The sequence below is a fragment of the Schistocerca cancellata genome, chromosome 9, assembly GCF_023864275.1.
Source record: "Schistocerca cancellata isolate TAMUIC-IGC-003103 chromosome 9, iqSchCanc2.1, whole genome shotgun sequence".
NCBI classification, from domain to species: Eukaryota; Metazoa; Arthropoda; class Insecta; order Orthoptera; family Acrididae; genus Schistocerca; species Schistocerca cancellata.
The window spans coordinates 509517209-509542380 of record NC_064634.1 but is presented as its reverse complement, the minus strand read 5'-3'; the positions used below and the strand labels follow the sequence as shown (position 1 = coordinate 509542380).

Sequence of the window (25172 nt, the reverse complement as noted above, 5' to 3'; positions counted from 1 at the left end):
GTCAAGAGCATAGTAACTTCAAATTTCAGAGCGAAACCTATGGGAACTGAACTGAAAGCTTCTTAATGCAAGTGCCATGTTTCCAATGACACCCCCCCCCCAAAGTATCAATAGTCTTTGGAGCTTCTTGTGATTGTTCTTCCTTTGGTCGCCCTCCCTCCTCATTCATTTCAACTGGAATCTTCCCTTGTTGTGAAGATGATGGAGAAACCGCACCCTTCTTCAATGATCCCGACTTCAGCCACGGATCCATGTTAGAAGTAATAAACTGGTCAAAAATCGGCTTATGAAAGAGGTAGTGCACTGACAAAGCAAGTTTAACATTTAACGATGCCTGGGGCCGCATACGTGCCAGCAAGCGCTGTGATTGGTCGACAAAGCTCGCTCCGCGCATGCGTAAAAGGTTTCAGCGTATCTAGCGTCGTGAGCTGGGGCACAAACGACCCCCATATTGTTGCGAAACAGTCTATCAGAGAAGCCGCATTCTCTGGCACTAAACTGTGTAAGCGTTCTCACTTAGGAACCGCAAAGGCTGCTTGGGAATACGACCTGAAGTAAAAGTACACAGTTTTTACACGAAAAAAAAGTGATGAATTTGATTTTCACATCTTTATTCAATAATTTTACTCATTATTTTACACGATTTTTGAAAGGTGGCCGCGGACCCCCTAGAAAGAGCCGGTGGACCCCTAAGGGGTCCATGGACCCCAAGTGGGAAGCCCTGCCTTACAGGATCACTTTATTGCCTGTTAATATCTGTCTGTCTATCCATCCGACTGTTCAAAATCATCTTTCTCAGGAACAGAGAGATGTATCAAATTCAAATGTATGTCACATATTAAGATCTACAATCCTCTGATGATGTAAAAAACTGAAGCTTCTTAGTCAATGCAATCAAAAGATGTGGCGATTTATTCCATACATTTCGATATTCTCAAATACGTTCATCAAAACCTATAGGATACTTACCATTGGTGTAAGAATCATGAAATCAGCAAGAAGGTTTCGCAGTATAAGTGGAGGGAAAAATCAAAAAATTGTTAATCTGTAATTATATTAAATGGAAAAATAATTCTTTTGTCATTTGTTATACTGTGAAAAAACTCTCACCTTGTGTCATGCAAATTAAAGAAATCATAATCACCTCAAAGAATACTGACTGCAGCAACTTTAGTTTTCAAAGCATGTCATATAGGGCCATTATTATATAGTACTGTGAGAGCAAAAACTCTATAATGGTACAAAATTTTCTAGAAACAAATTCTCTATTTTTTATGAGAAAGAGTAAAGTTGTTAATTGATAGGGACCAGACAGAAGTACCTCTTAATAGGCTATTTTCCTCTGTTTAAAAAAGAAATGGTTCATATTGTTGTTATCTGGGTGTTTATAACATTCAAATCGCATTAACAGTCAATATTCTCATAAAATATACCTTATTTTTATGTAATTACAGATTGAAAATCATTAAATTTCAAGATACGGTCACATGATCAAAAATGTTCTGTTATTGGCTGAAGCTTTGGTGATGTCACAGATTAGGAGTAAGACTACGCTGTACGTGTGTTAAGGAGTGTTAGCCTAAGTTACTAGGATTTTACATACTTTTTCTGCAAATAGTTTAGCTATTTAGAGATGGAAAACACATTTATAACTTTTAAGTAACAATAGAAAGGAATTTTGTGAATGCTGACAATGGAAAGCTTACAAAAATTGATGCATTTATGCTCCACTCATTTAGAGTGGCAATATGTGCAACAACGGACATTGTTTTCCAGGAATTGTGGAACTTTTGCAAGTGGGTCTGTATCTTATACCTAGATCATCAATTATCAGTCATGAAATATGACACAAGGCACAATACAGTTGTTCTTGTGGCAAAGCTTAGGGCTGACCTCCAGTATACAAGGTATACAGCAGAGATACCCCCAAGCAGCAAGCACTCTGTGGCCAAAGTTGCCACAAGTTTCCCTGATTTCCAGACAAGTTTTAGTATTTTTCCCTGACAAATTCTGAGATCTAAAAAATATGCAAGGTCTTCTGTATTTTTTTCCCCCGTGTGAGCAAGAATTTTAAGTACTAATATCAATATCTTTCGTAATGAACTCTTTTTCGATGGAGAAAACATGCCAAATGGTATGTGTGTTTCATTAAGACCACTGTTGTTTTATTTCAATCAAATGAAACACATTTGGTGACAAAAACAAACCTTTCCCTGGAGTCACAATACAGATTTAAAATACCTTCACCGTTTTCAGAAATAACCTCAGAAAAAGTAGGTCTCTTGAAAGAAGTGTATAAGGCAGGGAAGAGCTGCAGAAATCAGCACCACAGATGAATGCACTAAAATATTGGTTTATTGGTTCTACCAAGTTCATTATTGTCGATTACACTGTTCGACATGGGTTCTATTTCTGATATTAAAGTATGTGCTTCTAGACGATGTTACCGTGGGAAATTCAAATATGTAAACAAAATATCATTGTCAGGGATACTTTTTATGTAATATGTATATATGTATATTCACCATTCATGGCAAACGCAGAGACGTTATAGAGAAATACGGGTATGTTGCCGCATTCAGTAGTGATTGAACGTGATAATTTCTTGTGCAACAGCAGGTGGGAAGAATCAGATATCATTAGGTTATCCCCCGCCACACCTATGTCATTAAGACCACCTGAAACATCTCATTAACTCGAACGGCGACCGTCGGTCGCTGCCTCGGCAGTAAAGCTTCACGCCTCCTAGGGGCAGGTGCATCGAGTTTACAACAGTGGTGTTAGCCGCAATTTGTGTCAGTGTTAACAAGTGGGTGTGTTGGCTGACAAGTAACTGTCTGTCATATTTCCGAGCACGGTTGAATTTTTTAGTTCCTGTGTGTAAACTGATTGAGCCTGGTGTTGAAGGTAAAACGACTGCTTGTTTTTACACATCAGCGTTCCTCTAGTTCCCTACTATTAATTTAATACAGGTGTATTACCAAAGTGGTATTTTTAAATTTGCAGAAATGCCACGTTGTCGTGGATGTCGATATAAGCCGGACAACTTCTGCTACATCTGTGGGAAGTTCACTTTTGCCAGAAATAGGAAGAAAATTTCTTCAGTCATAAAGAAAGCATACAAACATTACTTTGGAGTAGAGGTAGGAGACCAAGATAAAGAATGGGCACCACATTTCTGTTGTGCTACATGTTACTGCAAACTAATTCAGTGGTGGAAAGGTAAAGAGAATGTGGCGTTGTTTGCTGTTCCCATGGTGTGGAGGGAGCCTAAGGACCATGTTACTGATTGTTATTTCTGTCTAACAAAAATTCAGGGTTTTACAAACAAAATGTCGAAGAGGCACATTGTTTACTCAGATCTGCCTTCAGCGAGAATGCCAGTGCAGCATTCCGACAACCTTCCAGTACCTTCAAGAGCTCGAGGTCAAATTCCGAGTGACAGTGAAATAAGTAGTACTGAAGAAATCACAGATGATGATTCTTTATATCACAAGTGAGTCATCGCCACATTTGTTAACACAGGCAGATTTAAATGATTTAGTACATGATCTAGGACTAAGTAAACAAAAGGCGCAGCTGCTTGGTTCAAGATTACAAGAGTATAATCTACTGCACCAAAGTACTAAAATCAGTGCATTCAGGCACAGAGAACATGCCTTTATTTCTTATTTTTCAACTGACGAAGCACTGATATTTTGCAATGACGTTGCTGGCCTGATGAAAGTGCTGAACTTCACTTATATTTCACAGGAGTGGAGACTTTTCATAGATGCATCGAAAAGAAGTCTGAAGGGTGTTTTGCTCCATAACGGAAATAAAATACCCTCTGTTCCAGTAGATTACGCTACTTTGACAAAAGAGAATTACGAATTCGTACAAAGGATGCTAAATTCATTAAAATACAATGAACACAAATGGAAAATATGTGCAGATTTCAATGGTACTGGGAATGCAACAAGGCTACACAAAGTATGCCTGTTTTCTTTGCGAGTGGGATAGTCGAGACCGAAATTCTCACTACGTGAAAAAGAAATGGCCTAGGCGAAGATGGAAAGTTGGCGAAAAGAATGTACAACGTGAAAGTCTGGTAGCTCCTGAATATATACTACTTCCATCGCTTCACATCAAACTTGGCCTGATGAAACAATTCGTGAAGGCCATGGATCCAACAGGCTGTGGGATTGCATATCTAGCTACCAAATTCTCCCATCTTTCAGCTGCAAAAATAAAGGAAGGTGTATTTGTGGGCCTACAAATCAGGGAGATGCAGAAAGATGCAAATTTTGAACCATGTTTAACTGATAAAGAAAAAACCACATGGGACTGTTTCAAGATGGTGTCGGAAAACTTCCTCGGAAGAAGAAGAGCTGCTAACTACACAGCAATGGTGAAGGATATGATCAAAGCATATCAGGATTTGGGGTGCAGTATGTCTTTGAAGGTACATATGATGGACTCTCATCTGGACTACTTCACAGAGAGTTGTAGTGACGTATCGGATGAACACGGGGAAAGATTTCATAAAGACATTTCTACCATAGAAAGGCGCTATGAAGGGAAGTGGGTACCTTCTATGTTAGCAGATTATTGCTGGAATATCATTCGAGAGAAGGAAGATTCACAATACAAGAGAAAAAAGTGATGTGCATTACAAGGCAGTGGCTCATTGTTTGTCAATTTTCTGTAATTTCTCATGTCAAATAAATGCTTCAAAGTGTATACACAAAGGTTACTGTGTTATATGTTAGATTGCACCCTCAATTAATGTGATGAACTTATAATATCATAAAGATGTGCATTTGTTTGTCGAATTTCACCTCGCGTTTGCTGCACTATATCAGAAACTGAAAAGAGAAATAAAATTGCGATTACTCATAAACTATCCCTGATAGAAAAAACCAAAAACAATTTTTAATTCAGCACTCAAAGTACAACTAGGATCACAATATTTTTTATCAGAAATAGAAAAAAAGTTTTTTTTTTTTTTGTAGAACAGTATTATTACCCACTGTGTTATGTCTCTTATTTACAGATATTGTGTGATTTTTCCTTTGAGAAGTATACGAGTACATAGTGTACAAACTATCAGCAACTGCCAAAATTTTCTTCTTCTTGTTGTCCATACTTTCTAAAACTCATATAAACTACAATGAAGAGGCACAGAAACTGGTACATCTGCCTAATATCATGTAGGGCCACCACGAGCACGCAGAAGTGTCACAATACAACACGACTCAACTAATGTCTGAAGTAGTGCTGGAGGGAACTGACACTATGAATCCTGCAGGGCTGTCCAGAAATCCATACGAGCATGAGGGGCTGGAGATCTTTGACCAGCACGTTGCAAAGCATCCCGGATATGCTCAATACTGTTCACGTCTCGGGAGTTTGGTGGCTAGTGGAAGTGTTGAAACTCAGAAGAGTGTTCCTGGAGCAACTCTGTAGCAATTCTGGACGTGTGGGGTATTGCATTGTCCAGCTAGAATTGCCCAAGTCCATCGTAACACACAATGGGCCCAAGTGGATGCAGATGATCAGACAGGATGCTTACATACTTGTCATCTATCAGAGTCGTATCCAGACATTTGAGGGTCCAATATCACTCCAACAGCAAACAGCTCACACCATTACAGAGCCTCCACCATCTTGAACAGCAGTCCCCCGCTGACATGCATAGTCCATGGATTCATGAGATTGTCATTGTCAGAGTCGTATCTAGGCATATTAGGGATCCCATATCACTCCAACTGCACACTCCCCACACTACTGCAGAGCCTCCATCAGCTCAAACAGTGTTCTGCATACATGCAGGATCCACGAGCTCATGAGGTTGTCTCCATACCCGTACTTGTCCATCTGCTCGATATAATTTCACATGAGACTTGTCTGACCAGGCAACAAGTTTCCAGTCATCAACAGTCCAATGCCGGTGTTGACAGGCCTAGGCAAGGCGTAAAGCTTCTTTGTGTAGTACTTGAGTGGGTCTTCGGTTCCGAAAGCCCATACCGATGACGGTTTGTTGAATTGTTCGCATGCCAACACTTGTTGATGGCCCAGCAATGAAATCTGCAGCAACCTGCAGAAGGGTTGCACTTCTGCTGCATTGAACGATTCTCTTCAGTCGTCATTGGTCCCATTCTTGCAGGATCTTTTCCCACCCTCAGTGAAGTCGGAGATTTGATGTTTTACCAGATCCCTGATATTCACGGTACACTCATGAAATGTTTGTATGGGAAAATCCCCACTTCATCGCTAACTCGGAGATGCTGTGTCCCATCGCTCATGCACAGACTATAACACCACATTCAAATTCACTTACATCTTGATAACCTGCCACAGTAGCAGCAGTAACCGATCTAACAACTGTGCCAGACATTTATTGTCTTACATAGGCATTGCTGACTGCAGCACTGTATTCTGCCAGTTTACATAACTCTGTATTTGAATACACATCCCTATACCAGTTTCTTCAACCTCTGAAAATCAGATCCAAGTAAATCACTCCTCACGCCTACCTGCCTCTTGTCAGCAGCTGCTAGGCTAGCGGCAAGCAGTGACAGCACTGACTACAAGCTGAGGGGAGTGGTAGGAAGTGGAGAAGCAGTAGGAATGAGGGGGTAGGGAACTGGTGCACATAACCAGCTGTGCCCAGCCAGTGACAATGCATGACATCTCAGTAACAAACCATTTCATCTACTGAGACACACTTTTTTGTCCCTCTGATTTCCCTGACACTTTTGAAAATCCCTGATTTCCAGAACTGGTGATGCAATGGATAGCATATGTGACTACGGACGAGAGGAAAACAGACACGAATCTTGGAGGGATCGTAAATTTTACACAAAATATGAAAATAGCATTAGTGAAAACTCATTGTAGCAGTTCTTTCGGTGGTCGTAACTTCACATTAATCTTAGCCGAGAAATGGACAACTGAGGATAAATACATCTACTCTGCTTACAAACAATTACTTTTTCTGGAAAGCACTGCCAATAGTGAAGATATCACCATATTCCCATAGTACAACGAAGTATAGAACAATGAGGGCAGATACAAAGCATGTACAACATGCAGGCAACACAAATGTGAGGACTGTGCTGTTAGTGTGTGTAAACTAACATCATGTCTGAAGCAGACTTTAACTTCATTTTATGTAAGATGGATCTTAGCTGGACAGTAGAGAGAAAAAAAACCATTGTTTCTGATAAAGTAAAAAGTGTGTGGTCACATTGACTAGAAAATATCTTTTTGAATGTGACGTGTGAACAGCTATTGCAAATGTAAGCACATGTAAACACCAAGAAAAACACAATAATAGTCTGTTTGTAATCGGTGTGGTGAAGTTTTGTAACTGCGATTTGGTTTTCGTATGAAAGGCCTGTTGATCTGTTCTGTAAATAAGTGAGAATACTGTTGTAGGCTAGATTTGAACCAGCAACCTATGGATATCATCTTTTTAGATTCAACAATCCACCACTTTACCAACTGAGCTACCAATGGTGTGTAAGGAAGCAGCTATAATGATAATTTTTATTCAGAGTTTAATTTCGTCGACTAACACTATCCTTCTTTGTAACAGTGGGAAAGAATATCTCAGGGGTAAATTAATGTAAATTCTAGAGTTTAATACATTTTTAATTAAGTAAGTGAACTTTGGCATCGAAGTGGTGGCAATTTGCCGGCACAGTGCAACCAATTCTTACACACCTCCTCATTCTCTTAAACATTCAAAAACAATTTTTAATAGTTCATTCTCTTAAACATTCAAAAACAATTTTTAATAGTTTTTATAGGTGTATTTGTACAATGTGGTACTACACATCATTTGCAATCCATTTTCCAAAATGTAAACTCCGAAACAAGACATCACTGTGCATTAGCTTTATGATACTAGTAGTAGCAAGCTTGCCAGTGACGTCTCAGGCATCATAAGACTCGTATGGAGTGTTTTAGTGGGCTTTCAAATTATTTGAATTTCACTCCCATTTTTATAAAAGAATATTGAAATTCAAGAGGGGGAAAAAAGTGTGTTATGAGCATAAAATGAGATAATTAATGGTTTAAGAAGATTTCCAGAAAACAGCCAAATACCCCATTTCACATAAATGAGAGTATCTCAATATCTGCATTAAACATAGCAAAATAAATAGAAAAAGGTCTACTTAGGATCAATTTTTAATGCCACTTTTGTATTCTGTCAGGAACAAAACTGAGTTTCCTTATAATTACCTTGCAGAAGACAGTGATAAAGCTCGTCTCACCTATTGTATTGTATAAACACCAAATTCCATAACTCTGTCACATCAGAAAAGCCTTTATTAACACGGTTTTGCACGTCTTTTCTGCCATTTACATGATCAATATGAATCTCAGTGCATGGGCCACATGGTCCAACTGAGCCCATCTCCCAAAAATTATCTGTTGTCCCAAATGGTAAAATTCGATTTGCAGGTATTCTGAAACAATAAAGGACATTTGCATTACATATAAACATATACTATCCAGAGCATATGGCCTTAACATAAATGTCACTCATCAAAAAAACTGACAATTAAGTTACAAAATTATTACCATCTGATCTACATATTACTATAACAGTAACTAGATGTAGGGTTTAAAATGAACTTGTAACTAAACTAAATTTCTTGAAAGCAGGATGCAAAATGTTGGAGATTCATTGATAAAACTAGATGTAACTTCACATGTGACCCAGAGAAGTTTGTTGGAACCCTTTTTGTTCGTGTGGTATGTTAATGAATACATTATCATGACAGTGATCTTACATATGGTATAATGTAAATTTATGACAACTGGGCATTTCTTCATAAAGAGGATGTAGCATGTTATTTCAGATGGAGAGTCACTGATAGATGTACATATAGCTTCAGGCGTCTCCTAGAAAGAAGTTTGTTGGCACCCTTGTACATGGCAGACAACATTAACAGTAATCTCGGACTTTCTGCAGATGGGAGACAACCTGAAAAAAGCTACAAAACATCCCATCAGAATTTGATACGATTTCAAAGCCATACAAAGATTGGCAATTTGGTGGGATCTTCAGGAATGCAAAACTATGCACCTCACAAACCACAGGGTAGTAATACCTTATGACAAAACATCAATGAGCCAAAATTCGAATCAACCAACTCAAACAAATACAAGGGATGAATCAATTTTTATGGATATGAAATGGAACAATCACATAGGCTCAATAGGCTGTTACTCAGGTAGATGGGTATGTGTGGACTGCACACAATCCAAGCCAGGTAATGACAGCTGTAGGAAACCCAGAAGTATCAGTGTAACATCAAAAGAAATGCCTCCCACAGGTGAAAGCATTAAAATCCTAATGGTCAACTGCTGACACATTTGCAACAAAGTGCCAGAGTTTGAAGTACTCATGAAAAGCAGTGAAGTTCACATAATACTAGATACAGAAAGCTGGTTGAAACCTGAAATTGATAGCAGTGAGATTTTCGGAGAAAATCTAAGTAAGTATAGAAGGGATAGGCAAAGGGGAAATGGAGGTGGTGGATTTGTCGCAGTAGACAAAAAACTCAAATCCACCGAGATATAGAAACCGATGCCGCATGTGAGACTGGCTGGGCAAGACTCAGTATCAAGGGCAAGCAAAAAATTATAATAGGGCTCTTTCACTGACTGCCAGATTCTCCTCCTGATGTAACTGAAAACTTTAGAGAAAACCGTAGTTTGCTTGTACGTTAGTTCCCTAATGATACGTTGACATTGGAGGACACTTCAATCATCCAACAACCAACTGGCATAATCATAGTTTTATTTATGACAGGCATGATAAGACGACTTGCAAAACATGATAAAACGCCTTCTCTGAAGACTACTAGAACAGATAGTTCAGAACCCCACCCATGATTGGATCCTTCTATCGCCCACAAGACTCGCCTCCTGATGTAACCAAAAACTGTAGAGAAAACTTCAGTTCACTTGTAAGTTCCTCAATCATAATGTAACACTGGTGGAGTTTTTAATCATCCAACAATTAATTGGGCAAATTACAATTTTGTTTGTGGTGGTTGTGATAAGACATTCTTTGAAACAGTAAATGCCTTCTCTGAAAATTACCTAGAATAGAAGGTTAGGTACTTCACTCATGATGGAAACACACTGGATCTAATGGCAAGATGCAGACCTTATCTATTTGAGGATGTCCACATCAAAATTGGTATCTGTGGCCATGACGTGGCTGTGGCAACAATGATTACTAAAGTACAAAAGACAACTAAACTAAGCAGAAGATATGTATGTTGATTAAACTAGATAAAAAGTGAGTAGTGTCATCTCAATGAGGAACTTTAAACTTTCACCGTAGGGCAGGAGTATGTAGAGGAACTTGGGCTCAAGTTTAAAAGAACAGTTAACCATGCACTGGATAGATATGTACCATGTAGAACAGTCCATAATGGGAGGGAACCTCCATGGTATACAGCACTGTAAAGACCCTTCTAAAGAAACAGAAATTACTGCATAATAGGTGTAAAACAAAGCGTAGGGCATAGATAGAAAGATGCTGAGTGAAACTTGTTTGGATGTCAAGAGAGCAATAGACGATGCCTTCAATGACCACTGCAGCAGAATATTGTCAAACGATCTTGAACAGAAGTCAATGAAATTCTGACCATATGTAAAGGCTGTTAGTGGCACCAAAGTTAGGGTCCAGCCCCTAGCAAGTGGGACGGGAACTAAAAATGAGTGTAACAAATTTCAATTTGAAAGGCTTAACTCCATTTTCAAAGTTTCCTTTACAAAGGAAATCCAGGAGAACTGCCCCAATTTAATGCTTGTACCAATGAAAAGATAAATGAAATAATTAAACAATGGAAAATCCAGGCTGAAATGTACCAATATTGTGAAAAGGAAAGTTGCTACTAACCATACAGCAAAAATGCTGAGTTGCAGATAGGCACATCAAAAAGACTGTCACAAATATAGCTTTAGCCCAGTGGGACCTTTGTCAAAATTAGACAACACACACACACACACACACACACACACACACACACACACAACTGCTGTCTCAGGCAACTGAGGCCACACTGCAGTGCACTGAAACACTGCAAAAAAAGAGTAGGGAAATTATTAAAAACAATACAAAAAGAATGTAGAGTAGCATGTTATCTTAATTAGGAGTATAAGAATAAAAAAAATTTCAAGTTAACCAGTGGACTCCCCTATTCATGGAAGTGTGACAATAACTTCACCAGATATTGCAATGTTCTCATAATTACATAAACTGAATCAGTTAGTACATCAATCAATATATGCACTGTAGAGGGATTGTTGGTAAAACTTGTAGTACCAATATGCATTACTACCACAAGAAGCAAAAGAATTGTTCTCCTCTACTATATACACTGTGTCCCATTTATCTTGACCACCACAAAACTTATCCAGAAGCAAAGCAAAAAACATATCAGGCAAATGTCATTTAAGTAGCACCCTGTATTTTTTAATTGGTGATCTACTTCCTCTTCTCCTCAAGACCTGTTCAAGAATGTAAACATGATGCTATTACAAAAGTAACACAAAACTAACTTCGACTCTCCTGTACTTGCGCACAGTACTGGTAGCCCTGGCAATTAACTCGCCCACTTGCTGGAGCTGTAAACGAGTAAACCAATGAAAACGCAAGCAAAATGCACATGGGTCATACAGCCGACTGTCTTCAGCTGATGGTTTGTGAGAGAATAATGTACATCAACAAGAAGAAGATAGAAATCATTATACATTGTTTAAAAGTCGTATGGTACAGTACTACATGTATTTATTTTAAATAAGAAAACATTATAGCAATTATTGTTCTGCTAACGTATATTCTCCATAGATGTGTAACAGTTCCACCTTGTCTTTGTTGGTGAACACTGTACGCATAAATCTTCAACTGAAGACCCTTGACTGAATGACTGATGTATATTTTGCTTGTGTTGACTTGACTTGTAAAAAGTTGAAATGTGTATGTAGTATTAGCAAAGACCCACAGACATGACCATTTTGATAAATACTATAAGCTTACAAAAAGACTTAGGTAAGATTGGTCCCCCCCCCCCCTTCCCCCCGTGAAAACATTATTGCTCAGTTATCAAATGAAATCAGGAAGATGGAAGATAATAAATGAAGAAGCAGGAAAATCATCAAATAATAAGTTTAAAGTAAATAGTAGAGTAATATGAGGTCCTGTAGCTGTTAACAGTACTTTCAACAAATATTTGACTGGCGTATGCCAGAGGTTTACACGAAATAATGTGATCTTCTGCAAGCTCAGCAGCTGCTTAAAAGTAAGCAAGACTCCACCATTAACTTGTGGTATTTGTAGCCTACAACACAAGAGACAGTAAAAGTAATAAAAGAAATATAATAATAATAACTCCATTGGCATAAATGGGTGTTAAAATAAAATTTTAAAGTTAACAACAAATGAAATGGCCAAACCACTCTGCCATTTAGTTAATTCATGTCCGACAGAAGGGAGCTTTCTAGCTAGCACAAACATAGCCAGAGTTTTACATGTGTACAAAAACTGGAGATCCAATGTGTTCTGCCAACTACAGACCAGTTAGCCTACTCCAAACCTCCAAAAAAGTTTTTTAAAAAATAATACACATTCCATTCATTTCATATTTTGAAAGAAATAGCATACAAAGCCAAATGTGTAACAGTCTTTTTGTTGTGCCCATCTGCAACTCAACATATCACCTTTACAGTGAGTAGCAATCTATCCTTTTCCTGATATTGTTAAGTAAGCTGTTTAGTATTTCAAAAGCAATTGCCATAGCTGTAAATACATTTATTCCACTACGAAATAAGATGGTCAGTGCCTTCACGAAAAAATGTTTACAGTTGCCAATGAATGAATAAGTAAATAAATAAACTCCAGCAAGTGGTTAACTTATACTACTACAAGTAGTGTGTAAGTACAACAGAATCAAAGTAAATTTTGTATCATGTTTTTAATAATGACGTGCCAATTTTAGTCTAGTACAAAATGGGGCACACTACTCGAGCACAAAGGTGTTTAATGCACTGCCATTGGATTTAAGAAATCTTACCAATGTAATGCCGTAATTTAAGAATAAACTGGAGGATTATCTTCTGCAAAACTCTTTTTATTCTGTTGATGAATTCTTTAATGTAAACATTTCTACATTGTAACTTAGATATGAACATTGTACTTGTAATATTTGATACTACGACTTTGTCACAGAATACAATAACCTGTCAGCATGGAAACTTTTGTTCAGGCTAAAGTTGTACTTCAACTCAAGCAAATTTATATCTTGTAATGTGGAAGTGTAGTTTAATTGTTTTACACCTCTTTGCACTGTAGGAAATGGCTAAGCTCATAATTATTAGCATATTTTGTACCTATACACATATTACAATTTGTATCTATTAGCATCTATAAGTACTGTCCTCTTGTGTAATTATGACTCTTTACATACTCCCGCAATTCTCTCTAATACTAGATCAATGGAACACAAATAAATAAATAATGGGGATTCATTTTGTAGTGGGACGCGAAATTGAAGCGTCACCCATCCACCAGTGCCAGCCCAGTTTGCAGGTGACTATAAGTTTAATTTAGTTTGTTTATATATTTTTCTTATTATTGGTAATAGATGTGAATTATCTAAAAGTTTTGTATTTTTTTTTATGTGTTTCATGTACGGAGAGGGCGGCGCAACGAACGGAGACAGCATCTTCGTTGCCGCGACCAGAGAGGAGATTGCTGGCCGCTATACGTCGCGGGTCGACAGCCGAGGAGCAACAGAAGATCCTGGAACCGAGTTGTTGCGTCGTGCTTCTAAAAATTAAAAATGAATTTGTATACTCTTTTTGTACAACAATGACGTCATATAGAGCTTAATCTTGTTGAAAAGTCAGTCCTATTCTGTTAAGCCTCAGGTTCAGAACGTCTGTATGTAGGAAGTTAATAAAATAGTGGATACTACTAAAGTTGAAACACGTGTTCTGAGGATTTATTTATGGAGAATTATGTGAACTGATTAATAATATATTTGACAAAATTATTGGATTTTGACAGCGTTCATTGCAACTTCGAATCTGAAAAGTTTAGTCAATGTGTGATTCTGATATCGATTAACTCAAGATAACGTGTGTCAATATAAGTTCTGAGGAGAAACAAACGAAATTTAAATTGAAAGGGTTTACGCAAACCAATTGGCCCAAGTGACGAAATTCTTTGCTTACGACTCAACTGATGTTTTACAGTTTCGTTCAAGAACCATTCTGTGACAATTTAAAAAGAATATAAATCATTTTGAAGGGGGTTGTAACTGACGTAGGTGACGAAGTCTGCACGTGGTCATATGATAAACGAAAGTCATTCCTAAACAAAACCTATACGTCGTTACACTACAATTTCCAAGTGATGAATACTCAGAGATGATCTGAGTAAGATAGCTGCAAAACAACCAAATTTATTTTTTACTTACAGCAAACTGTTATAACACATAGTATACAACTCTGTTTCAGCAAGAACTGCTAAGGGGGTCTGGATTAGGATATCAACTCACAGTATCTGCAATCATAGTCACCACACCCACAGTCACACAAGTGTGCCCCATTAACAATACCTTAGGACCCAAGTATAAAAGATAGAACAACACTGCAGGTATTCCTAATTAAATAGTGTTTGTACTCCAACAAGTTGAGATTTAGAGTCACCTCCAACAATTGAAAAATTGGCATATGGAGAGATGTAGTTAATTCCATATTTGTGCATGAAATATTATATTACAGTGGTGGACAGAAGTTGTGGGCACAAATCAGGACAGGAAGGCACAAAATCATTCTTCAATGGCTCAAAAGGCACAACATCGAGTTCCTCAACCTTCTGCACTATTATTATCAGTTTTTTTTTCTTTTCTTTTTTTTCCAGATGACAACACCCGCTTCCATATACCTCACATCACACTGCCGGTGACATGTTACAAGGTGACGATGCAATTGAAACTCTGGGACTAGTAAGTGCTCTATGGCTGAATACTATTGCACATATGACTTAAAAGGCATAACATGTTTCGTGTGGTTCCTTCTGTGATTGTTCTAAGCACGAAGAGTGCTGCTCTTATTGAATCGCACATTATCCACAACTTATCTATATCATCAATGGATCCAGTCCATTGGAATGCTGATTTGTTGTAGTATACCGGTATTGCAGATTATCTGAAAGTATACACTCCTATGAACATCAGGATGAATCAAAAGCTTAACTTTACGTAATGTGCTAGATGTTTGGACCTGTGTAAAAAATTGTACTGAGTACAGTCGTTCACAAAACATTTAATACTGGGCTTATTTTCATGAATATAAGATGAAATTTTTAGAAAAGAAAATCTGCCTTAAGCAGCAAGGTTGTTTTGTTGCTCAGAAGCAAACATGGTCCAAAAATTGTTTGCCCAGATATATTACACACAGCTAACTTAAAAACTATGTATTCTACATATTGAGCCATACCCCAATTTCCTCCATATTTCATAAGTTTCTGTATCAGCACTCAGCCCCAATTCCTCACTTCCACCGAAGTAAGTAACATACAACTGGTCACGACTTATGCCATAAGGGCCAGTCAGAAGCTTCCACGCTAGTTCGCATGCTGTTTCCTGGGATACAGAAGGAGTTACAATTAATTAAACTACAGCATACAAATAATGTTATAATTACAATATTTTACACGTAAGAGGTACCTTGAAATAATCACCAAATGACCAGTTTCCAAGCATTTCAAAAAAAGTATGATGATGTCCATCAGCACCAACTGCATGCAAATCATTGTGTTTTCCACCAACACGTATACACTTTTGACTATTAGCTGCCCTTAAGCAAGGAGGTGCTATCTGGCCCAAGAATATTCCTTTGAACTATAAAGGAAAGAGGAACATGAATATTGCATTGTGGTCTTCATTTGGTGAATGGGGTAGAAAAAAGTGTTACTAGTAAATGCAATTAGGTTTGGGAGCTCAAGGAATGTTCTGTTTAGTTGGCAATGAACCATATCTTACACTTCAACAGTAGATTTAGATGTTTATGAATAATTTAAGCTCGCTGCTACAGTAGGTAAATGAATTGCTCCCACATACATTCATATTTGTCCAAAGTAAGTCAGAGAGAGAGAGAGAGAGAGAGAGAACAAAAGTTTTAGACTCATACAATGAATAATGTATCACTTAAATTATGACAATGTGGTGAAGTGTGGAAATATGCACTGTTGAAATTCAATCATGGTTTCTTACTGTAGTGACAGGAGTTACACGAACCATTTAAAAGAATGAAATTGAAGAGACCAGCCACACACGATTATTAACATTTTGTTTTTAAATACAGTATCATTGTGGGTTTGCAATGCTATTTTCCTGCACTATGACTGTTGTCTAAAATAGTGACCAGAGTTGGTATATGGTACACATTTATCTTAAGAATTTTCCACACTGAGGTTTGACAGAAATGGGATGTATTCAGACCCAGAATGAGATCAGGTTGTTGCAGTACAGTTTGTTGGTTCAAATGGTTCTGAGCACTATGGGACTTAACTTCTTTGGTCATCAGTCCCCTAGAACTTAGAACTACTTAAACCTAACTAACCTAAGGACATCACACACATCCATGCCCGAGGCAGGATTCGAACCTGCGACCGTTGCGGTCACGCGGTTCCAGACTGAAGCGCCTAGAACCGCACGCCCACAACGGCTGGCTACAGTTTGTTGGAATTAACATATCTAAGACTATTTATGTTTAACTGCATTAATGAAGTGTGTGCTACTGGTCATCAGCTTAGACTCATGATGAAAGGATTTCATGGAACATGACACCATATATGGACAGTGTATTTGAGTTTTGGTGTACTATTTTGAGGATTTTGGAGTAAGCATGTTGCTTGAGATCCACCCTGTTGTGGTAAATATCGATAACAGAAGAGTCTGTTATTTATACAAGGTCACTGCATGTATTGGTTGTGCAATGGATCCAATAGTGAAGTTTTTGTAAAGTCACCACTGATGAAGGAGATGCATGGCATTCTGAGTATAACAACTTCTCTTCAGAAGTATGTGTTGGTGGAATGTGCTAAAACTGAAGAAAGTGGAAAGCCCTATGAAAATGGCTGCAGCATAGCAGTAATAATTTCATCAAATTCTGTTGAGATGACAGGTTATGACAAGTGATTCGGCAGGGAATCTGGTCCAATGAATCTCAGCAGGCGATTTCTGATATCATTCATTTCACCTCTTATTTTTGTTATCGTTCACCTGTGTTGATTAGTGCCCCGGAAACCGGTGTCAGTGACTGATTGGGAGAGAGAGGGTAAGAAGTATTACATTCTTAAACATTTTTCTGTTTGTTATGGTTTATATCTAGGACTGGATGTTTTGGAGACAGTAGGAGGGATAGCTATTTTGTTTGGTTGTATTCATTTTTTGTGTAATTTGACTCTTATAACGAATGGTGTTTCAATTTTTGCTTTTCACTACTCTAGATGTTTCAAAAAGATAACCAAATCAGGTGAACTGATGTCAGCAGAAATCTGTGGGCTCTTAACATCTTTTTCAATAGAAGAAATATATGACTAATTTCAAGAATAGCAACTTGAAATTTCAGTATTGCTATTTCGTAAGACAAAAATCCTAAATAAAAGACGTTCTAAAACATGTTATTTAACTTACAAAGACACTGGACCATCGAAATGACAGTTGTGGAGAATTCTGTAGCAGGAAATTTAGGATACACTGTATGTAACAGATGTTACTCAGAGGCTAATAGCAACCTACAGAGGAAAACAGACTGAGCGAGTTGGTGCAGTGGTTAGCACATTGGACTGGCATTTGAGACGACGATGGTTGAAACCCGCTCCGGCAATCTTGATTTAAGTTTTCTGTGATTTCCCTAAATCGCTCGAGGCACATGCCAGGATGGTTCCTTTGAAAGGGCATGGCCGACTTCCTTCACCATCCTTTCCTAATCCCATGAGATCGATGCCCTCACTGTTTGGTCCCTTCCCCCAAATCAACCAACCAACCAAAACAGAATGGTGAAAATGTTAGTGAGATGTGAACTATAGTGGAAATGGCAATAACTTGCAAGTTCTCAAATAAAAAAGGTTATTTTGTTGTGACTATGAGGGCAGAATCGTTTGGGGTGTCAGTGTATATACTAAATCCAACTGAAAAAATATCTGTGGACGGAAGTAATCATTTTGAGTTGTGGTTGAGTAAGAACAAAACATTTTTGAGAATGGGATCCATATGCAATACCCGCATCCCAGTTCAAAGAACACAGAAAATGGATAAGAGAGCTGTAAAGTTATATCTTGTGGGATATGATGATGATGATGATGATGAGAGGTACAGAATCACAATAGAAGAAAACAAAGTTATTTTGACCAGAGATATAATCTTTTGCGAAAGGCCAGGAAGCTGTGTCAAGAATCAGTCAAATTACCATTGCGAGATGTTAAGTAAAATAACCTCGGAAAGTAAGCATCTCATCTCAATAAGTTAGAGATGAGATGAACTCAGGCAAAGAAAAGTTCGATAAATCTGAGACTGAAGACGACAGTGCTGGTAACACAAAAGAGCAACTGTTTATTCACCCTAACAACTGTGAAATCTTTCCACATTAATGAAGTCTTCATTACTTTATAATAGTTGGGTTGGGTTGTTTGGGGAAGGAGACCAGACAGCGAGGTCATCGATCTCATCAGATTAGGGAAGGACGGGGAAGAAAGTCGGCTGTGCCCTTTGAAAGGAACTATCCCAGCATTTGCCTGGAGCGATTTAGGGAAATCACAGAAAACCTAAATCAGGATGGCTGGATGTGGGATTGAACCATCATCCTCCCGAATGCGAGTCCAGTGTCTAACCACTACACCACTTCGCTCAGTTTTGTAATAGTTAACCGAATGGCAGTGGTAATGTAATGGGTAACAGAACAAAATGAAATCTTGAGTTATATGAAAAAAGCTGTCCATAATACATGAAGTATTTATTGGAAGCAAGCTATGGCAAATGAAATGAAGTCACTACAATAATATGAGACATGGAAATTAATTTGCTACCAAAATGAGTAAGAGACATACTATCCAAGTAAGTATTTTGTGTAAGGGTTAATCCTGATGGAAATGCTGAAAGAAGACTTTTCTTTAAGGGGTTTAACCAACACTGTGGTGTATACTCTTTCAGTCCAGTAGTTAAGATGAGCACAATGCGTTCAATATTAAGTGTTTCTGCAACAGAGAAGATGCATCTGATATAAACTGATGTGTCTGATGATTTCTTGTGTGGAAATTATAAAGTAATCTATATACAACAACCAGAAGGTTAAGATGATGGCACCTGGAGAATTTGCAAATTAGGTGAATTTGTATCGACATAGGGAAGCACCAAGATAGTGGAATACACGTTTTGGAACATCTCTATCACCAACAGGTTTCAGGGCAAATGATACGGAACCATACCTAGATTTTAAGAAAGAAAGCGACAAAGAACCATTGATCATTTTTTATGCAAATAGTACATTGGTTATGGTAAGTGATCACCGAGATGGCCGAGAGTTCAATGAAGAGCTGAAAACTGAATTCAAGATCATCATGTAACCTGTGTCGTATTTCCTCGGATTTGGGACTAAACACTTTGATGCTTGAGCAGTCAAGATAAATCCACAAGCTTATGCAAGCAATGTTCTAGAGAGTTTGAATTCTCGCGAATCTGTTTCAACACCTACTGAAACCAGAAAAAAACAAAATAATAACTTTCCCTATGGAACAGTAGTTGGAGATCAATGTGCCTGATGCTTGGAAAGAGAACCAATTTCACTCCCAGTGTGTTTCCCATCTCTAGCACTTGACTTAATATGAATGGAAAATGTAGCAAGACTACAACGAATATTCTCCCATGTCGCTGTTATATGTGAGCTGGATATAATCTGTCATCCAGATCTGGGCAGTAGTATAATAGATAGCTACATTTATGTGAACTTTGGAGAATGTGCAACAAAACTGGTCGCTCAACATCTATACATGCAGGTGAAGCTATATCCTGGCTCACCCAAAAGCAGTTAATGATGCCATATCTTCAACTGATGAGTTTGTAACTGTAACTGAAGCTCCTAACAAAATAATGTATCTACCTAGACTGTCTAGATGAGTGAGAAACCTGACAAATTCCAGTCCTCAAGGTTGATAATATAGCAATAGTGAGACTTACACAGAATCCTGAATTCCAACAGTGCACAAAACATAATGTGTATTTTCGTTTTATTATTTGAGGAAAAAATAATAGACATTCAGCATATTTCAACTGAAGCTCGGCTAGCAGCTATACTGACGAAGCACCTGACAACACAACGACTGTGTATTACACATCTTCAAGTATGGTCTTCAACTGTTTTAAAACAATGAATGATAAACTTCAGTGCAAAATAATCTGCAAGTACCACTTACTCTGAATAAAATAACTTATTCAAAATACAAGTTAAGTTAAAAATATATAATTTTACAATTACCACATCGTCCAGGTATAGCACAAGAAACTAGCAAAATGATTATTTCATTTTCATGACATGCAAAGTGTTCCAGTTGCAAGAAAAGAAGCTGTTCAATAATGTCACAGAAATAGTGCATTTAATTGTATTCAGTCGTAGGATTAGGATGCTAAGTCATGACATGGGCAACAAAAAGAACAATTATAGGAAGAGCAGAGTAAACTACGCTACCTGATTCATCCCTGCGTTCACAAATGGAACAGTTGGATCACAAAAAGGTACAACAGGACTAGACCTTATGTGCTTATGATTATGACCCCTGACAAAGTAGTTCATAAACATTTCTCTCGCAGTCTTGCAGGTGGGCAAGCTGCTGTAATAGCGACTGTGTGAAATCATTGCACGAAATGTCTGGGAAAACTTTCAAGTAGACTCGGGAGATAGACTATCAAAATTGTTTCGAACACTTTGCGTCTTTAGTGATATTATCCGGAATCCCTCATCTTGAATGTGAGGCATCAGCATTCTCTGTGCAATAGTTTACTACTGTTAACATCCAAGATCATTTCTTCTGCAAATCCATTACAAAACTACATCTGCCGCCTAAGTGCGCCAACATGCCTTTCTACTTCTCTATATCTCTACGAACAACTGTAAAAACATCACGAAGAAATAAACAATAATACACCAAAGTACTTCACTACCAACAATACCAGCGATCATTCAGCAACGCCAACGGCGGGAAACGAGACAAAACACGTTATACTGCATCCACAAGCTGTTGTCACACGTACAGAAACATTCCTCGCGCATCCACAAGCTCATGCATGCTTCTCCAAGCTTCAGTTTCTTTATACCACAGGATGTCGAACTCAGGCGACGACGTGGTGACTGGCAGCCTTTTGCCTCTATTTTATGGAAAGCAGAAGAGGAAACATGATACGTGGAGTAAAGAGTGGTTAAAAAAAGCGAAAATAGTATTTTCCATACTTAATGAGGTGACTGGGTTGATTATCTAAGGATAAATGAAGAAACGCATTTGAATCTTCTGTCACTCGTTACTACTTTGATTAAGAAGCACGACACAGTCATGAAACAGGCTGTAATATCACATGAAAGACTAAAGCCAGGTTCACACACGCAACAAAAGTGTCCCACAGCTAATGGCATACTGCAGTTGCAAGTGCGAACGATCAGTTTTTAGTGACGCAACTTTTGTCACACCACAAAAAGTTCAGCTTGGTTGTACTTCGTTGCGCCACTTTCCTACAACCACCGCTCCCTGGTGGCAGTATTTCTAAACACGACCATTCTGTTGCAGTTATGATGGTGTAATTGCTGCCGAATACCATTCGATTTCAGAGCTCTTTTTATTTCATTTCTGAAAAGAGTGAAAATAAGGTTGGGCAGGTACTCTTTCGCAGCTACTAGAACTACAAGGCTAGCAACGTGTGTTTCATTTATGCAGCACTGTGTGTGTGTGTGTGTGTGTGTGTGTGTGTGTGATGTATCCTACAACCTTAAAAGATTATTGAATAAATAAAGAAACTTAATATATTTAGCTAAAAAAGCGAGTCGTATATCCTTCGTAATTTTTGAGACCAAGCATTATATAAATCGTGGGTTAAACGCAGGAAAATAGTTAAAGATTATGATGTGGCAGCTGTTATATTAAAAATAAGTATTCGAAACGCCTGTTTCAACGAATATAATGAGATTCTAAAATCTTGGAAGAATGACGTTTCTGTCGATGATATTTACATTCCATTACATGCCAGTTGTTGGTTGATTTTCCACTGCTGACAGCATTTTCGTCTCTGAGTGTTATTTCTTTTATAAATGTGTTTGTTTCCCCTGATTTATCCATGTGCGAAGTCTATTGCAGGATGCAGAACTTGGGTCTCGTCTTCCTCGTGTTTAACTCTTGTCACAGCTCTAAGGTCATAACTTGCACTATAACATTTATAACAGCCCATTTGATTTCAATTGATACCATATTGAAAGCTGTGCAACTACGTAGAATTTATGGGGTCCTGTCTGAACGGTAGCCACGATGCCACTACAGCAAGCCACAAGCTGTAGCACCACATTAGATCCCTGTGTGAACTTGGCTTAACGACAGGTTCACACGTGCAACACAAGTATCGCCACAGGTAATGGCATACAGCAATTGCAATGCAGTTATATATGTGAACTCCCAGTTTTTAGTGGCCCAACTTAAGAGCAGCAACTTTTGTCATGCGAAGAAAAGATCAGCTTGGATTTACTTTGCTGTGGCAGTTTCTTACCACCATTGCGCCCAGGACTGTATTTCGAAAAACGACAATTCTGTCGCAGTTATCAGGAGCAATTCTTGCTGTGTTCTTTATTACTGAAAAAAAAATGAAAGCCATGGTCGGCAGGTACATTTTCGCAGCTTCTGGAACTACAAGAACAGAATAGCAAACTCTGTTTGATTTTCTGCAATAGTGTGCGAGTGCAGGGGGGGGGGGAGGGGGCAATATTTGCAAATCAATAACAAATCCCAAACCTTTCAAGGTTTTTGGATGAATAAATAAATAAACTTAATATATGTAACAAAAAAAGCAACTCGTATAATTTGTGATATTAGGCATTGTATAAATTGTGGATTATGTGCAAGAAATAGCTCTCACAGTTGTTAAACTAAAAATTAGGTATTCGAAATGCCTGTGCCAAAGAATACAATAAGATTCTACAGTCTTGGAAGAGTGACATGTCTGCAGATGATATTTACAGATCAGCTGTTGATTAGTTTGTCATTGCACACATCGTTTCCATCTCTGTGTGTTATTTCTTACATGTATGTTTTTGTGGACTCTGATTCATCCCTGTGCGAAATCTACTATCTGATCCAACATTTCAGTTCTGTCTTCCTCGTATTTAACTCTCGTTACAACTCTAATGCCATAACCTTCACTCTAATCTTCACACCTGCCCATATGATTTCCATTCTGCTATGGGAGTTCTACAGCGATGCAGAGAAAGTTTTCAGTCAATAGCGAGTAAATACCTAGATCATGTGATACTAGTTGAAGGCGATTTCAATCTATCGACTAAGACTGGGATGTCTGCGGATTCACTGGGGGGAGGGGGGGGGTGGGGGAAGACTGGCAGTCATGTGAAATACCTTTCAACACGAGGGCTATGTTTATGAAAATCCTGGTGCAGAGAGGACATTTTTTTTAATTTTCAGATTTAAAACCAAGATTTTTGTTTTTTGTTTCCCCATTTTAAAAATTTATATCTCCAAACGAAATTTTCATTTAAATAAAAAATTAAAAAATACAAAAAAATCTAACATTATTCAACTTCAATAACATTCATTTTGTTTTATACCTTGATAAACAAATTTTAGTCCAGTAATTTTCTATAATTTATCAGTGTCTCCTGAAAAGATTTTAATATAACGATTGGCAAGAGTAATTTTATATTTATCACCTAAGAATACTAAAACTTTTTCACCATATTTAGTTACTAAAATATTTCACCTTCTGAAGTACTATAAAATATCTTTTTCTAAGTTCTGACAATTTGGTGAACACTTCTGCACAACCATTACTACCACTGTGATGTCCACTTTCTTCATCGTTTTCGTTTGCTTTTATTTACATAAAAAATTAGGTTAACGAAAATTAAAACGTTTATCAAACGTTTTTGAAAATCTAAAATTATTCACTTTTTATATTCACGATCTTTCTGAAAATATTTCAAAAGGAATGAAAAAACAAGGATAACACTTTTATATCATCTTAAATTTTTTGTTTATTCATGTTATTAAAAAATTTCAGTTAAAATTCTATGTTGTGAGTCATAATTTAAATTCTTTTTACCACACATAATAACATACACAATTGTATCATTTGGTATATTTTTATTAAAAATGCACATAATTTCGTCCGCAGCTCGTGGTCGTGCAGTAGCGTTCTCGCTTCCTGCGCCCGGGTTCCCGGGCTCAATTCCCAGTGGGGTCAGTGATTTTCTCTGCCTCGTAATGACTGGGTGTTGTGTGATGTCCTTAGGTTAGTTAGGTTTAAGTAGTTCTAAGTTCTAGGGGACTAATGACCATAGATGTTAAGTCCCATAGTGCTCAGAGCCATTTGAACCAGTTTTTGAACCATTTTGAACCATTTGCAAATAATTTCACTGTTGTTTTTTGAATAATTGAGATACTTATTCATGTAGTCATACTCACGACATACATAAGCTAATTTTGAATAAAATTGAATCGATTGACATTTACATTGTTATTTTATTGTGTTAGTCTTTTAAAACTTCTAAGAGCATCATAAGGTTTAAAAAGACATTCAGTGAATCAAGATTCCATAGTTCTTGAAGAAATACTTCATTTCTTCCATTTTTCACATAGATATTATGCAATTTAACATGATGGAATAAACAATAATTTAATTGATTATTTTTTCGATTAGTTTGGAAAACAGTGAAAATAATGTAAGGCATGTCAAATTTAGTAGAATTACAGTAATTAGTATTATCGAGTGCAAAATTTCTTTCTCCATTTAATCCAGCAAATTCAGTTGTTTGTAATTTGAAGAAAGATATTGGAGTTTCTGGATTTTTCAGACTTCCTTGGCCTACTTCAAACGAGTATTCTGCTTCAT

The 25172-nt window shown here is 37.6% G+C and overlaps 1 protein-coding gene across 2 annotated transcripts in view; it reads right to left on the bottom strand.

The window, feature by feature from the left end:
* Window positions 1-21233, bottom strand: part of LOC126100372 (alanine--tRNA ligase, mitochondrial) — a 99341-nt gene extending 78108 nt beyond the window's left edge. The window contains exons 1-4 of one of the 2 annotated variants that reach the window (XM_049910981.1): window positions 20764-21233; window positions 15747-15920; window positions 15517-15662; window positions 8265-8459 (exon numbers count right to left, since the gene is read on the bottom strand). In XM_049910981.1, coding sequence (XP_049766938.1) covers window positions 8265-8459; window positions 15517-15662; window positions 15747-15920; window positions 20764-20931 — 683 coding nt within the window. In that variant the 5' untranslated portion in view covers window positions 20932-21233. The remainder of the gene's footprint in view (window positions 1-8264; window positions 8460-15516; window positions 15663-15746; window positions 15921-20763) is intronic. The other variant, XM_049910980.1, reaches the window with a different exon arrangement.
* Window positions 21234-25172: the final 3939 nt, after the last annotated feature.